This window comes from Natator depressus, chromosome 14 (genome assembly GCF_965152275.1).
Source record: "Natator depressus isolate rNatDep1 chromosome 14, rNatDep2.hap1, whole genome shotgun sequence".
In the NCBI taxonomy this organism is placed as follows: Eukaryota; Metazoa; Chordata; order Testudines; family Cheloniidae; genus Natator; species Natator depressus.
In genome coordinates this window covers 19,213,366-19,231,119 of record NC_134247.1, presented here as the reverse complement: position 1 = coordinate 19,231,119, position 17,754 = coordinate 19,213,366, and the positions used below count along the sequence as shown (strand labels likewise).

General features: G+C 40.8%; 1 protein-coding gene across 1 annotated transcript in view; it reads right to left on the bottom strand.

The window, feature by feature from the left end:
• The window catches only part of FOXK2 (forkhead box K2), a 64,663-nt gene extending 48,732 nt beyond the window's left edge, over positions 1–15,931 (bottom strand). Inside the window, exon 1 of the mRNA XM_074971140.1 lies at positions 15,566–15,931. Coding sequence (XP_074827241.1) covers positions 15,566–15,897 — 332 coding nt within the window. The 5' untranslated portion in view covers positions 15,898–15,931. The remainder of the gene's footprint in view (positions 1–15,565) is intronic.
• Positions 15,932–17,754: the final 1,823 nt, after the last annotated feature.

Genomic DNA, 17,754 nt, shown 5'->3' with positions numbered 1-17,754 from the left:
TTCTGTGCTCTATTAACTCCTTCTGCCTCCTCCCTCTCACGTGTGACCTTTTTCCATACAGGCCTCTACATGCTAACGCCCCTGCTCTTGTGTTCCAGGCTTCCTAGATCTTCTCCTCCAAGCACTTCCTACAAAATCACTATTGCTTCATCAAAAAGAAAAGGAGTACTAGCGGCACCTTAGAGACTAACCAATTTATTTGAGCACAAGCTTTCGTGAGCTACAGCTCACTTCATTGGATGCATTCGATGAAGTAAGCTGTAGCTCACGAAAGCTTATGCTCAAATAAATTGGTTAGTCTCTAAGGTGCCACTCGTACTCTTTCTTTTTGCGAATACAGACTAACATGGCTGCTACTCTGAAACCTATTGCTTCATCCTTCACCATTCTTACAACCAAACACATTAACTTTTATTTACAAAACTAAAAGAAATGTGACACCTGGAACCAACATATTTGTTTAAATCCAAATTATCTGATTTGTGTGCCATGTGCCTCTTTTGTCTGATTTATACTGAAAATTTATTGGGGCAAGAGTTTTGTCCATAAAGCACCTCCCTATTACCATATAAAATGACAAATTATGTTTCTCACTCACAGGCTTTATTTAGCACACCCAGTCTGGATTTAAGTCTTTACTGTCCTTAACTCCATTTTTAGTTCTTTAAAAAAAAAAAAAAAAAAAATAGCTGACTAAGTGCTTGTAGCTCCACAGCCATACAGGATTTTTAGCTTCAGCTTGGTACAGTAACATTTTATAACACTGAGATCCATAGCCTTAAAATATCAAAATTCCAGGTCCAAGTATTTGCAGAAATATTTGTGCTTAAATGACAATTTCACTTATTTTTTGTGCTGTAGAAGTTTTGGATTCTTAATCCAATTACATGTTCTAACAAACATTTTAAATCAAATACTCGAGTCCAGCTCTCAGACACACAAATATACTTTGCTTCTGACCTGAACAAGCACAGGGAGTGATTTACAATTCTGAAAATATTGGTATTGTAAATAAAAATGCTTAGCATGTACATAGCAGTTTACATGCTCAAAGCACTGTACGTTCGCCCTCCTGCCCCAACACCCTTTTGTGTTAAGTCATTATCCATATTTTACAGATGAGAAAAAAAGACAAAAGGTTAAACAAATTGCCCACTGTCGCAAACAATTCCGAAGCAGAGCTAGGATTAGAATTCCCTACCCTGTGTTCATACCTCCAGATCATAAATGCCTTCTCTTTTTAATTTTCTTATTTACTTTTAGAAAATCCAAATTTAATGTCCATTAAATGTGTAAAAAGAAACAATCTTCTCCAGTCTGTTTACTTGGTGACCTGACTTACTACCAGTATCAGGACTAACAGAAAGGTTTTGGCCTTACCAGTTGTATTTCAGTTCAAAAATTTGCCACAAGAGTTGCTGTATTTTTATATGGTTAATAAGCAACTGATCTTTGACATTTATTGGTGTAAGCCAAATTACATGATTAAGAAAAATGTATAAATTACCAAATTTGAATCTAGAGCAGACAAATATAGAGGCACACAGCCGGGCTCGGAAGTGCCAAACTAGATGTTATTTAGTTCAAGAATGATATGAAAAAGCAAGCCCAGACTACCTCCGGTGCCTACTATTACAGGTAAGAGATGTACTTCACTTTAGAGCAGTGGTTTTCAACCTTTTTTCTTTTGCAGACCCCTAAAGAATTTCAAATGGAGGTGCAGATCCCTTTGGAAATCTTAGACAGTCTGCAGAACCACAGGTTGAAAACCACTGTTTTAGAAAAATACTTCTTTATAACGCAACAGGAGATAATTAGGCAAGGATCTACTGCATTCTTTCATAGATTTCTAAAGTTTAATGCCAGACGGTACCATTCGAAGCACCTAGTCTGAGAGCACATCTACACTTAAAACACTGTAGCAGAGCAGCTACATTAGTGTAGCTGTGGTGGTGTAGCTGCACCACTGTAGTGCTTCAGTGAAGATGCAACTGTAACAACGGGAGAGCTTCTCCCATTGGTGTAGTTCAGAGGTCCCCAAACTGTGGGGTTTGACCCCTCAGGGAGCACCAAAGAATGTTCGGGGGGGGGGGGGGGAGAGAAGAGCACGGCTGAGACACAGGCCAGCCCCCCCGAGGAGCAGGAAGGGAGTGCCACCCAGCTCTGCGCCTGGGGCCCCGGCACAGAAAAGGGTAAGGAGACGCACGAAGTAAGAAGTTTGGGGATCACTGGTATAGTTAATCCACACGAGGCAGTAGCTATGTCACCGGGAGAAGTCCTGCTGATGACATAGTGCTGTCTACACCAGGGGCTAGGTTGATGTAACTGCATTGCTCAGGGTGTGGATTTTTCATGCCCCTGAGCAACGCAGTTATAACTGTTAATTTATAGTGTAGACCTGGCCTGACATATCACAGGCCACATTTCACCCAATTACCCCATATTGATCTCCATGACTTGGGTTTGACTAAAGCATAACTTGCATTTGGCTAAAGCGCATCTTCCAGAAAGACATCTAGTCTTCATTTGAAGACATCAAGAGATGGAGAATCCACCATTTCCCTTAGTAGTCTGTTCCAATAGTTAATCACCCTCATTGCGAAATATTTGTGCCTAATTTGAATGTCTGACTTCAGCTTCCAGATACTGGCTTTTGTTGTGTTTTTTTCTTCTAAATTCAAAAGCCTTTGAGTACCTGGTATTTTCTCTCTGTAAAGGTACTTATACACTGAAATCAAGTGACCTCTCAAAAATCTTTTTCATAAATTAAATTTTTGGAGCTTTTTAGCCTTACCATGAGAGTATTTTCTCCAGTCCTCAAATCATTTTTGTGGCTCTTTCCTGCATCCTCAGATTATTCAACATCCTTTTAAAAATATGGACACCAGAACTAGACACAATATTCCAGTATAAGTCTCACCTCCCTCCTCCCATTTATTACTCCTGTTTATATATTCAAGGAACAGACCAGTCCTCTTTGCAACACTATTGCACTGGAAGCTTAACCACTATGACCCCTACGTCCTTTTCAGAGAGTCACTACTTTCCCAGATACAGTCCCTCATTACGCTGGAATGGCTAGCATTCCATTCCTTATTTCTAGAGTCATAACTTTGAATGTGGTCTGAATGGTTGGTAAACTATGCCCAACCTCAACTGCTGTGTATGACTGCCCTATTCTCAACCTTATTTACCACTCTAACAATATTTGCATCATCCTCAAATTTTGCCAGCACCAATTTTATATTTAGTTCCAGATCATTGATGAAGAGACTGAAGAGCACTAATCCTGAATCCTGCAGAGCCTCACTAGAAACACTCCCATTCGATGATGATTCCCCACTGATGATTACTTTGTTATATCGGTCAGTTAGCCAGCTCTTAATCCATTTAATATGCACTTTATTGATATTGTAGAAGGCTAACTTTTTAAATAAGAAAGTTGTGAGGTACTACGTCAAATCCTCACAAAAGTCTTAAATACATTCCATCTACACAGCTACCTTTATCAACCAAATCTGTAATCTCAAAGAGTGAAATCATGTCTGTTTAATAAGGTCTGTTTTTCCATAAAACCATGGTGACTAACATAAATTAAAGGATGGGACTATAATTAATCTATTGAATCCCCTCCCCTACTAATGCTTTTTCTTCATTTTGCCTAGGACAGATCTCAGGCTAACAAGCCTATAGTTACCCAGTTACCCATACTCCTAATGTCAAACATCACTTTTACAATGCAATATACTAGTTAGAGGGACAAAATTATATTTTTTAAAAATTTCTCACTGTTTTAGTAATATCTCAGTTTATTAAAATGAACACATTTTAATTCTAGTTAACTTTATTGGAAAAATGATGAGAAGTTATCATGTTTTTTTATTCTATGTCTCTGACTCTGCAAACAGATAGGTGAGATGTCCTACTGAAGTCAGTAAGAATACTTTTATGTTTAAAAATTAGCATGTGCTTAACTGATTGCACATTCGAGCATATGTAATTTTTATTTTCTAGTTCTCATGAACTAGTAAAATGGTGATATGTTTGTTTCCAACGGTGCTAGAGAAAATAAACAAAATTAAATTCAGTTTAGTTATTCATGAAGACATATCTAATCTTATTTCCCACCCCTCACAGAAACCTAAACTGTGGAACAAACCATACTTGACAGTGCTTCTCTAAGAAGCTTATATACCATTTCCAGTATTGTAGCAAAAAGTACAAAATACAAGCACATTTAAAAGCTGTGATACAAATAACACAACCAAATTAGAAGAGACTTACAAGGGCTTAACCGTTTGAGCTGAAAAGAATTTTTGAACCTGTCTCTGCTACCTTGGAACGTGAGGTGCTACAAAAAAATCATAATTTCGTATACCTTGCTTTGATGATCTGCTGGGGTTCCCAGAAGTGTGAGGCAGTGTTACCCCTCTCAACCTCAGTAAGTGAGAGCTTTGGGGCTGCTAAGTAATGTGCCATCTTCCTAACACACCAGCTTGCCTGCCCGGCCAACAAACTCTTCAGGACTCTGCAAGTCATAGAATATCAGGGTTGGAAGGGACGTCAGGAGGTCATCTAGTCCAACCCCCTGCTCAAAGCAGGACTGATCCCCAACTAAATCATACCAGCCAGGGCTTTGTCAAGCCTGACCTTAAAAATATCTAAGGAAGGAGATGTGTTTCACCACCCTCCTAGCGAAAAAGTTTTTCCTAATATCCAACCTAAACCTCCCTCACTGCAACTTGAGACCATTACTCCTTGTTCTGTCATCAGCTACCACTGAGAACAGTCTAGATCCATCCTGTTTGGAACCCCCTTTCAGGTAGTTGAAAGCAGCTATCAAATCCCCCCTCATTCTTCTCTTCCGCAGACTAAACAATCCCAGTTCCCTCAGCCTCTCCTCATAAGTCATGTGTTCCAGTCCCCAAGTCCGCTGGACTCTTTCCAATTTTTCCACATCCTTCTTGTAGTGTGGGGCCCAAAACTGGACACAGTACTCCAGATGAGGCCTCACCAATGTCAGATAGAGGGGAATGATCACGTCCCTCGATCTGATGGCAATGCCCCTACATATACATCCCAAAATGCCACTGGCCTTCTTGGCAACAAGGGCACACTGTTGACTCATATCCAGCTTCTCGTCCACTGTCACCCCTAGGTCCTTTTCTGCAGAACTGCTGCCGAGCCATTCGGTCCCTAGTCTGTTGCGGTGCATGGGGTTCTTCCGTCCTAAGTGCTGGACTCTGCACTTGTTCTTGTTGAACCTCATCAGATTTCTTTTGGCCCAAACCTCTAATTTGTCTAGGGCCCTCTGTATCCTATCCCTACCCTCCAGGGTATCTGCCTCTCCTCCCAGTTTAGCGTCATCTGCAAACTTGCTGAGGGTGCAATCCACACCATCCTCCAGATCATTTATGAAGATACTGAACAAAACCGGCCCCAGGACCGACCCTTGGGGCACTCCACTTGATACCGGCTGCCAACTAGACATGGAGCCATTGATCACTACCCGTTGAGCCTGACAGTCTAGCCAGCTTTCTATCCACCTTATAGTGCATTCATCCAGCCCATACTTCTTTAACTTGCTGACAAGAATACTGTGGGAGACCGCGTCAAAAGCTTTGCTAAAGTCAAGGAATAACACATCCACCGCTTTCCCCTCATCCACAGAGCCAGTTATCTCATCATAGAAGGCAATTAGATTAGTCAGGCATGACTCGCCCTTGGTGAATCCATGCTGACTGTTTCTGATCACTTTCCTCTCCTCTAAGTGCTTCAGAATTGATTCCTTGAGGACCTGCGCCATGATTTTTCCAGGGACTGAGGTTAGGCTGACTGGCCTGTAGCTCCCAGGATCCTCCTTCTTCCCTTTTTTAAAGATGGGCACTACATTAGCCTTTTTCCAGTCGTCCGGGACTTCCCCGGATCGCCATGAGTTTTCAAAGATAATGGCCAATGGTTCTGCAATCACATCTGCCAACTCCTTTAGCACTCTCGGATGCAGCGCATCCGGCCCCATGGACTTGTGCTCGTCCAGCTTTTCTAAATAGTCCCGAATCACTTCTTTCTCCACAGAGGGCTGGTCACCTCCTCCCCATGCTGTGCTGCCCAGTGCAGTAGTCTGGGAGCTGACCTTGTTAGTGAAGACAGAGGCAAAAAAAGCATTGAGTACATTAGCTTTTTCCACATCCTCTGTCACTAGGTTGCCTCCCTCATTCAGTAAGGGGCCCACGCTTTCCTTGACTTTCTTCTTGTTGCTAACATACCTGAAGAAACCCTTCTTGTTACTCTTAACATCTCTTGCTAGCTGCAACTCCAGGTGTGATTTGGCCTTCCTGATTTCACTCCTGCATGCCCGAGCAATATTTTTATACTCTTCCCTGGTCATTTGTCCAATCTTCCACTTCTTGTAAGCTTCTTTTTTGTGTTTAAGATTAGCAAGGATTTCACTGTTAAGCCAAGCTGGTCGCCTGCCATATTTACTATTCTTTCTACACCAAACCTTGCCTAGAAGATAACAATCAGTGAACTCCAATTACCAAGCTCCTCAGAGATGCTTTTCTCTGCAGTGTTCAGCCCCTCCTTACTGTAGCACCCAATAAACCCTAACAAGTGTGCTGTTCCTTTAAAGAAACAGTACATACCAGCTTATTAAGTGGAGCTGCCAAACCCTCCACTTAAATCAAAGCACAGAGTTAGTTTATAGTAAAAGTAAAACACGTTTGTTAACAAAAGGACATAGGTGTAAGTGACATCAACTAAAAGAAATAAGGATAGAAATGATTACAAACAAAAGTAAAAATACACTTCTGAGGCTATGTCTACACTACCGCTTATGTCGGTCTAATTTAAGTCACTCAGGGGTGTGAATAAGCCACTCCCTGAGCAACGTAAGTTACAAACTATTAAAGAGATGATGTGGACAGCGCTGTCAGTGGGAGAGCTTCTCCCCCCGATTTAGCTACCACCACTCATTGGGGACGGATTAATTAAGTCAACGGGCAAGCTCTCTCCTGTCAGCTTAGAGATCTTACAACGGCGCAGTCGCAGCTATCTACTGTAGCCATAGCCTGAGACTAAATCACAACTTAAACTAGAATCTTTTGTTCAGTGAAGTTTTTTTCACCACAATCCTTTCAGCATGGCCGGCCTCCTCTTTAGCCATAACCCCAACACACAGAGCTCAAAGTGTTTAGTTTATTTGATGACTCAGCTAAAGGATACTATAGGGTTCTTTCCCATTCTTCTTATAGTCCAGTAAACCTTTGAAATAAAAAAGTTTCTCTCTCTTGCTGTGGTGTAGATACCATACTGCCTTCTCTCCCACTTCTTAGGCTTGATATCTTTGTTTACCTTATATGTAAATATACCTTCACCGTCTCTGCCTGATACCCAGGCTGGTCTGAAAAACAAATACACATTCGTTTGTCTAGGGCAGACTGGTCTTATGCACTGCTTGCCAAACACATTTTAAGGATTTAATTTCAGCACACATTTATGAATTTTTGCACGCACCCCATACATATACCATGCAATGGATTTCTGAGACCAGCATATTACAATTTGTATATACCTTATATGACACCTGTTAAGACACAGATTATGACAACAGTATGTTAGGGTTAGTGAGTATGTCAGGCCTTCCAAGAGTTGCCGACAGAATAGTGAACCACCAATGGGTCTGTGCCACACCCACCTATCAAACCCCAATCATTCCAAAACAGTAAGGAAATCTCAACTAAGGAATATGACATTCATTTCCAATACCATCCAACAAGGAATAGTTGCAGAAGTCCCCCCACCCCCCAAAGCTATAACTAGGTTAAAAAACTCCTCAGCGGCAGAAGATCACTGTAAACAACTGTCATTACATTTCAACTTTGCACAGTCAAAATAAGTGAGGCAGTTGATAAAAAGGCACCTTCTCAAAAACTTAGCATGAAATGTCATGGGAGATGTCAGTTATTACACTTAGTCCACTAAAAACTCATTAGATGTAGTAGAAGAGATGACTCAGATTACTGCATGACCTAAAGGTTGAAGCTTTTTTCAAAATGTATGCCCTTTGATTTTCTAATATTTATACACTTTTAGACAAGAAAGTTAGGGTTAGGATTTCTTGAAGACATTCTTGTATTTTTCAATATACGTAGCAGAGGCACAAGACAACTGACTTTCATACTTTGACTGGTCTAGTATTGGTATAGATATGAGGAAAAAAATATTTGTATTGTGCACAACACAATTACCACTTCTCAGAAGTACAGTGTGATGATATTTCACAGGAGAGGACAATTTTCCAAAATACAACCTTGATTCAGGCTTAAAACCTACATGGCATGTCCTAATTACTTTGACATCTTTGGGTTGTGATATATTATGTACAACTGTTCCTAATTGGCCATAACTATTCTCATGATGAGGCATGGCATAACCCAACAATACAATATTACTCCATTTTGGAAGGGAGGGTGAAAGATACCACAGTGATTATTTTCCTATTTTCATCTTAAATTCCCCATATTAATCTAGTAGCAACAGAAATATAATGCAGAACAGTTTGTTACTCTTCTCCCTTATTTCCAAAAACAAAAAAACCTGCAACACATTATGGTTCAATTTCAAAAGAGACACATTGTAGGAAATCATCATGTTTACTATATGCATGTATTACACTGAAAATGCAATTGTGAAGTAGGGATTTCAAAAGCATTCTTGTATTTCTACAGTATCTTGGTCAATTCTGAAAGGCAATGGGTATTTTTCAGGCTTTAAAAACTGATATATGATGTCTTCCATTTGTCTTGTAACATTTACGGCTTCTAAAGCAAAAGAACATCCCTCTTCTCTCACATGATTAGAATCGTAATAGTGGGACAGAAAAACTACCAATTCTTGAATGTATTTCCTGGTTTCTACTAATTCATGTAACAATACAAAGAATACATTTCCTCTTATAGTTAACTGAGGTGTATGGTCATGAGTAAGCTTACTACAAAAGGCAGTAAAACTCTCCTATGTGAAATCATTTTACAGAGAAATACTGAGGGCGCTATCACATCATGGATATAAGGCACCATAAACAGATTTACGTACACAGAAAGTATAACATTGTATTAGTCTGACTGCATACTGCACTCCATACCAACAGATTAGTGTCTGAATATTTATATTACTGTAAAACTTTGAACAGATACTCAAATTGACAATCTCAGTGTTGAATTGTGAAATTTTGTATTTTGCATATTGCAAAAGACAACTGCTACATAAAAAAGACTTTATATAAATATCACATTCATTGTAGTCTCATTTCAAATAGCATGTGCTCTACCTTTACTTACAACACATTCTTTTGCACCTTAATCGGTTAATGATCAGTCCAGTGTGGCTTCACTGTGCTTGATGTCCGAGATTCTACTTCTTCTACACACAAGTTTAAAGTAGCCACAAACTCCAATTAAATATATTCCCAATTAACATTAGTCATTTTTGTCAATAGACAACACGTTACCCATTCTAGAAAATAAACTAAAAAATTCTGAAGTCTGATTCATAGGCCACAGCCAAAACTCACACTTTTCTTAATATTATACTTAAAATTATTAAACAGATAAGTTACTTTAGTGGTTATCTGTATGAAATTCTCAGCCACCCCATCAAACCCCCAAATGCACCTCAACCACAGGCTTCAACAATATTTCAACTCTGAGTACCTTTCAGACAATTTTATCTAGGGAAGTGGTGTCAAAAACCCTGTCCGTATGTCAAATACAGCTTGCTTGAGGTATTTATCTAGTTGCTGTGACACTCAGATTTTTTTAGAACATGAGCTTTTTATAAAAAATAAAAGTATCCACTTCTTATATTCCTCAAGAAAGCCTTTAAAACATGAACTGAACATATGCCAAGAAAACTAGAAGAATTGTCTTTCTGAATCTGCAGACAGTGGCCATCAACTCCAGGAGAGCGAGGTTACCCTCCCATTCATCTCAACTGTTACCTGAATCCTGGTGACACTTTTCACCTCGCATGTGTGCAATTATGAACCTAATTTATACAATAACTGGACTTGTGCACAAAAATCAAGCAATTGTATCCACTAGTGTCCAAATAAACAAAGGGCACTGAAATAGTGTTGGCTTTGGAGTGCCTCATATTTTTTTTCCTAATTAACTGATAGTGAAGTTACTGTTATGTTCAGCAAGTAAAAGTTCAGTTAGTGTATACAGCCTTGTTCTTTGTACAGAACCTCTTAGTTTTAATACATGGAAGAGATGCTGTAATTTAATGGCACTAATAGAGCCCTACCTTTGTAGACCTGGACAACATACCATAACTAAAAGTGTAACTTAGTCCTCTCCACAGAATAAGTGAGACTCTGGTATATAAATATTTTAACATTTGTAATTTTCAGAGTGGTGCGAGTTTGTGGGGGGTGGGTGGGTGGGTTCTATTTCACAGCTGGAAGAGGAGACTGAGTTACGTGGTGTGCCGAATATCTGTACTTGTCCAAAAAGAAAAGGAGTACTTGTGGCACCTTAGAGACTAACCAATTTATCTGAGCATAAGCTTTCGTGAGCTACAGCTCACTTCATCGGATGCATTCATTTCCACTGAATGCATCCGATGAAGTGAGCTGTAGCTCATGAAAGCTTATGCTCAGATAAATTGGTTAGTCTCTAAGGTGCCACAAGTACTCCTTTTTCTTTTTCCGAATACAGACTAACACGGCTGCTACTCTGAAACCTGTACTTGTCTAGTGAGTTGGAAGTATTATATGCCTTGCTACATTATTTTCATACTACTATTTTGCATACTAAATAGTATTTTTTATTATTTCATTTTTAGGATACCAAAACCCATCAGTAATCATTGATATACAAGTCTGCGGTTTAATCAAAATACACTAATACCAGATGTGTTGTATTAGGACACTTAAGGCCAAAGTTTCAGGTACCTTCAAGCACTCAAGTGTGCATTACTGCCTGTCTAAAAAATAATTCCTAATTAGTGACAGCAGTATGAAAAAAATACTATAAAAACTTTAACAGCATTGTTACCAACTGCTTCTACTCCCAGAAAAAAAGATACTTTTCATTCTTCAAATAAACTGCTAAAATGCTGTAATGTACTTTGAGCTCCTAATGACCAGCTGACAGAAGGACTGAACTTGTGGCTCCTTCAAAACAGTGATTCATACACTCTTACAAGTATAACTACTGATTTTACTTCCTTAAGACACACAGCAGCTATTACATCACACTTATTTTCAATGTCCTAGATGTGCTGTAGTTGTCCTCATCTGATAAAAAAAAAATTTGGACCACACTATGGTGAAATCTACACCCTTGTCAGGTGAAAGAGGTTTACGGTTATAGGTTTACCTTCTATTTCTGCTCAACATGGGAGAAAAATATATGTAATACATTCTGTACTTTAAAATTCAATTCTCCAATTTCATTACTATTTATTGGCCCAATCGAATTTCCAATGAACCCAGAGGAAGTTCTGACACATACTTCAACTGGAGCCAATTTAGAAACTATTTAATAAAAAAAGTCAAACTGTGCATCTTTCAAAGGTAATTACAACAGGTTTTACTTAAAGCTATGCAAACTCAAGTAGTTTAACAGGTTTCTGAACACTTTTTGTCATGCTTCAGAATGCTTATACTGAGCGAAGCGCTATTTATTATCGAGTGTAAAATTGCTATTAATTTTTTCCCCATTTTGTTCATCTAGCAAAGTGACATGCAGTTAGTGTATATGCGAATCTGTTAGGCCTAGGAACAAAAACCACACTGCTCCCACTAACAGTGCCTGCTGACTGAAAAGACATTTACATTGTGATTGAAAGTTTCAGAGAAGTGTAATCAAAACAAAGTTGCAGTGACTAAGACAGTCAACTAATCAACAGTAATTAAACATTACATGGTGTTCATCTTTGTACCACTCTTTATTATTGAAACAAATATGCCACCTTGTTTACCAAACTGTCAAAGCTTCCCTTTTCCCAGATTCTTAAGGTATGTATTCTGCAGGAGACTGACAAATTTTATTTCAGTTCCCCACTTCCAGGAACAGATAGGACTGTAACATTAAAATGTTAATTATATCATGTTCAAATATTAATTGTACTGAAGTCAGAGGCCATGAACCTTGTAATTTTAGATGCTCAGCTGGGACAGTGACAAAAATTAGACATTTCAATTATTTTTTCAAGAGTAGATGGGTTTGTGGTATTTAGTTTTTGTTTTAAGTTTCATTGTTTGCATTACCACTGAGAAATTGGGAGCGGTTTTCTTTCATCTTTACTAATTGTGCCCTTTACCATCAGGACACCAATTTCCCTGGCCTTTTACTAGAATTTGAAACTACCCTGGATTTTTGTTTACTTCCCTGTTACTGCACTGGCACTTAGATCAAAACTGCTCTGGGAATAAGGTTGCTGAGTTATCTACTGCAATTGGTTGAACACACACAACGTGTTCAGATCCTACAAAAACAGTGGCCATTAACAGCAAAAACAATAAACAAAAAAAACCCCACATGTATATTCAGGAGATTATCCCATAGCATCCCAAAGCTTAATTCCAGAAGACATTCATATTCAGGTGTAACAGTTTAAATACATGTAAATTTCGAGGCCTTAACTAGTGGAATACCACTTTGGTGTAAAAGTTTACAGCAGTATTTTTTATCTTTATGAAATACATATCATACATCTACAAATATTCTTCATAACAATGGAAATGTAGGATTAGTCTCCAGCCTCTTAATCAGGTTGAGACACATTAAAAAATTGAAACGAACAAGGGGACAAGCAGGTTTCAGATTTGCCTAAGCATATTTGCCAGTGGACAATTTTTAAAACTACAATTTTATCACAAGCCAGGCATATTGCGGGCAATTTACTAGATTTTTTTTTTCTTCTTTTTAAGTCCGAGTAATCACCTGGGCCATAGGTAGGAAGATATGAAACTTGCATCACTCACTTTGAAATTAAAATATATTTTTGAATTACAATACATAACTTGCTATTTAATATATTTAGCTCACCTGGACTCAAAGTAGGTTTATTTTTATTTAAATCTTTGCAGATAACATTCAATGTGTCAGTTTAAATCCACAGTGAAATTCAAGGACATGGCTTCAATGAATAACATTAGTCATCAACATTTCATAGTAATTACTTGGTATAAGTAATTGATGTCTGCTTTAGATTTGCCTAAGCACTGCTGCAAAAGAACTTTGCTAAACTTAGAAAGCTACAAATATGCTATACATTTTTTGAAGGCTTAACTTCCACACAAGTGGGCTTTTAAATATTTCAGAAATGATACAGATCATAAGCCATCCAACAGCATTTAGCAGAAAGCAGATCTCGTTCAACAGCCTACTGGTGACATTATCAATTTTGCCTGCTCTTACAGTTTTAAAAGTTATCCTCACATCTCTCAGAGAAATCACAATCTACTTAGCGTACAATGTTGTTCTACAATTTCTGATAATGACTGCAAGTGTGCTACCCTGTTTACCAGGCTCAACTTAAGTACATTCTGTAGCCAGGAAATATTACTTTAACTAACTAACTTGCAAAGCTTGAAAGTTAATGTTAAAAGTGTGCAGTCCAAGTAATCATGCAATCATTTGCTGCAATCACTTTCAAATACTAATTTACTTAACTCCGCCAATGCTCAAGATAATTTAACCTTATATAAAAATTTCCCTTTGTTTACTAAGCAAAATTTTGTGATGTGTGTAAAAATTACCCTGAACACAAGTTAACATTTTCTGCCCCCATAAGAATTATGTGGCAAATTACAGACTTAAAAGGGTTAAAGCAAAATACAATTCAAGACCCACACTAATAACGTAACAGGAGAAGCACACAGTAAATGTAATGTGTTTTGCTTCTGATGACCTTCGGTTTTTAGTGGAAATTTGCTACCAGATTAAGTTGCTCAAATTAATTTTAAATCTGTTTGCAGTACATCATATACCAATTTAAAGACTTGTTTAAAATTAAATACATAGATTTAAAAAAAAAGTGCATTCTTGCTCCTGTATTTAACAAATATCCTGAGATAAAAATATTTTAAAAGCCAGTTATAAAGAAAAGAAAAAACAAATTAGCCATATGACAGACATGCTTATTACAATAGGAAAAAAAAGCAAAAATAGAAGTTACAGTTGTTAGAGGTCAAACAAGTCATCCAACTGTATTTATGATTATACAACACTACACACACAGCTCCTTAACAAGCCTTTTCAGAATTATAGCATTTCCTAGAAAGCACAGGTTTAAGATAGTATGATTTTTATAGGTGAATAGCTTAAACTGCATAAAAAACATTTAAATAGCAAAGCCACGCTCTCATTCTCCAAAATAAAGTTAAAAACCTGTGCGGTAACAAGATTCTGTCAGTGACAGCATGCTTTCTGTGAAACACACCCCTAAAACATTTTACAACTACTCTTCCGGAAATAATGAAAAACAACATTTTCATATATTTTAGTTAAGATACGCTATGTTTTTGAAATATTTTGGATGCACAGACTGTGATAAACGCCTCACTTTTCTCACATAATTCTTCAAAAGATGGAATGTATATTTTGTAGTTCAGTGCACCCTTAAAAATACCAGGCCTCACACACTTCACCAGAAAAATATTCTGCAGAAAAGATTTGCTAAAAGTGAAGGAATATATTGTTGTTTGCAAACTCTCTTCATTGTTAAATTACCTAAAGAACTACATGTTAAAATTCTGAGTATGAATATTTTAGACATAATTCAATTTAGCTAACCACAAATATAAAACTAGTCTTAAAACTACACAGAAGATGCAGAAAATACAACAAATACTTATTAAAACAGTACAAATGGGACCACAAAATTTGCTTACTGCTGATCTGAAATCCCAGATACGTGGATAAACACATAACTTGTGTTCTCCTTTGCAAAACACAAACAATAAGCAAGAGTGTATTCAATTCTGTTTACCAACAGTAATAGCTCCAAGCAGTGGTGCAGGCTAGTTTATACCCACAAGGCACTATTATTGCACACTTATGTGTGAGAGAAGCAGAGGGAAAAGGGTTATCAGTGACCAAAAGACAGCCCTAATGCTCCTGTAATTTTATGCTTGCCACCTGTATCTAACAGGCCAACCCAAAAGAAGAGGAATGGACACAGACCAGGGGCACCAGCCGGGGCACCCCGCATGGGGGACAAGGAAGCAAGGACCCACTGCAAAGCCCGTTCACGGAGATGGCTGCAACGAGCCCTGGCTGGGTGTCGATGGGGTACTCTGGAGGACGTACCGATGGGGTTCATGATGCGTGTCCCCTGCACCGAAAGGACTCCCTGCCTGTCATGCACCATGTGCCACCAAAATGGAAACGGGGCAGCCGGCGTGCGGAGGCAGCTCCACCCGCCCTCCAGCAGGGGGTCCCCGGGGAGACAGGGGCAGCGCTCCCGAGCGATGGGGATGGCTCGCTCCCCGGGGCGGCCAGGCCGGCCCAGAGGATGTTGGGCTGCAGCCAGCCCGCTCCCCCGTACTCACACTCGGGGCAGCTGCAGCGGGGGCGCCCCCCGCCTCTGGAACACGCCGTCCACGAAGACCCCGTTCTTGCCAAGGCAGCGCAGGTAGAAGTCCCCGCCACCGGCGGCGGCGTCCCCCTGAGGCGGCGGCGGCCCGTCAGCCCCGGCCGGTGGCGGCGGGGGGGCAGCGGTGAAGATCTCTAGGTGGCGCCGGGAGATGAAGCTGGAGTGGCCCATGCTCACGTCCACCGAGCCCTGCGACGAGTTGCGGCCGATGGTCACCGAGCGCTTCTTCATCAGGTACTCGAACTCGCGGCCCTCCAGCCGGGCCACGGCCGCCGCCGCCGCCGCCATCTTAGCGAGCGAGCGAACGGGCCGCCCTCCCTGCGCCCCTCCGCCCGCACCGGCGCCGCAGCCGCCGCCAGACACTGAGCAGGGAAGGGGACGCCGCTCAACCCAACCTGACGCAGTCCGCCGCTCACTGATGGACGGCCCGACCCGGCCAATGCACGGCCCGCACGCCCATGGGGCTATGCCGCGCCGGCCAATGGCGAGAGGCGCTAGAGCCAGCGCAGCTCAACAAGTTAGTGTGGTAGCCCCAAGAATAAGGCACACACCCGGACGTCGGGAAAATGCGGAGCGGAGCGCAGCGCGTGGAAGGAGCGGGAGCGGCTCCGCGAGGCGCCTGCACTGCCAGCTCCAGCCACACTGAAAGCAACGGCGAAGCGCTCGCTAGAGAAGGCAAGGGCCAGCCTTAGCCGAGGCTGCTGCAGGGGCAAGGGAGGCACAAGTAGGCCAGTCCCGAGCCGCCCAGGGGCGGGGCGAGACAGTCCGGCGCACAGCGCCCTCTCCCCAGCAGGGAAAGGGCACTGTGCCCGCTGGCCTCCTCCCCCGAAACCTTTCTCCTTAAGGCAACGGGACAAGTGCTTCAGCCCCGCAGTGACAACTCACACTCGATGCCCATGAGGCATAGGGATACGCTAGCCTGCCCCTTAAAAAGAAAAGGAGGACTTCTGGCACCTCAGAGACTAACCAATTTATTTGAGCATAAGCTTTCGTGAGCTACAGCTCACTTCATCGGATGCATACTGTGGAAAGTATAGAAGATCTTATGCTTATGCTTATTTATTAAGCTTATGCTCAAATAAATTGGTTAGTCTCTAAGGTGCCCCAAGTATTCCTTTTCTTTTTGCGAATACAGACTAACATGGCTGTTACTCTGAAACCTGTCCCTTAAAAGGGGACTGCTGTCACCGGCCATGCTTTACACACACCAGGACACTTCCAAAGGGATGATTTATTTCTCCCAGCCACCATCCTGGGTTGAGCTCCAGTCTGATGCAGGTGGGGGGGAGTTGTACAGTCCCACACCACCCTGGGCAACTGACGAGGGCTACACCATCATTAAGCAGCCATCACTGGTCTTTTAGTACAAAACAGCAGCCAGTCCAAAAGAAATAGCATCTTTCAACAGGTTTTGAGCCCCTGTTCCCCCTTCCATGGATGCTTTCACAAACAGGATGTTCTTTTTCACCACCGAGCACCACTAAAAGGAAATAAAACAACAAGACTAGAAATACTTAAGCTTCTGTGCACCAAGGTAATGATTCAAGCACAAGACTCCTGCTTTCCCCCCCCCACACACATTCAGCCTGCTTACCCCCCACCCCGGCCCCCACACACATTCAGGCTGCTACCAAGAACTACCTACATTAAATCAAGCTTTTCAATTTCTGAAGACAAACTATCTTGTATTGTACAATACATACACCACCATGAGCAGAAAGCCTGTCTTTACCATAAGATGTGAGGTGATGCCAGCTGCACCTCCTAATATCTCCCAACAGTTGAAGGGCAGGATGGATCAGAGCAGGCCTAACAATATGACTCCTCCCTCAGCACACAAGAGATTTTGCTGTTAGTTCCAGAGGAAGCTAAGTCGGGTGTGAAAGAGACTAACTTTCCCTCGTGCATCCTCACACTCAGGCCATGGTTTTGCCCGTAGTCTGTTTCATAAAGGAGTTACTTCCATTTTTTAAAAATTGTACTGAGAGCTTTGCTGTATCTTTAAGTATGTCAGAAGGATGCAAGTTTCTCCTACATATGTTACCATCACCTCTTTCCCATCTATATTTACAATGCAGATGTCAGATGAAACATGACATTCGCTAAGGATTGTTCATGGTTTTAATATATTAGAGGAAGGGCCAG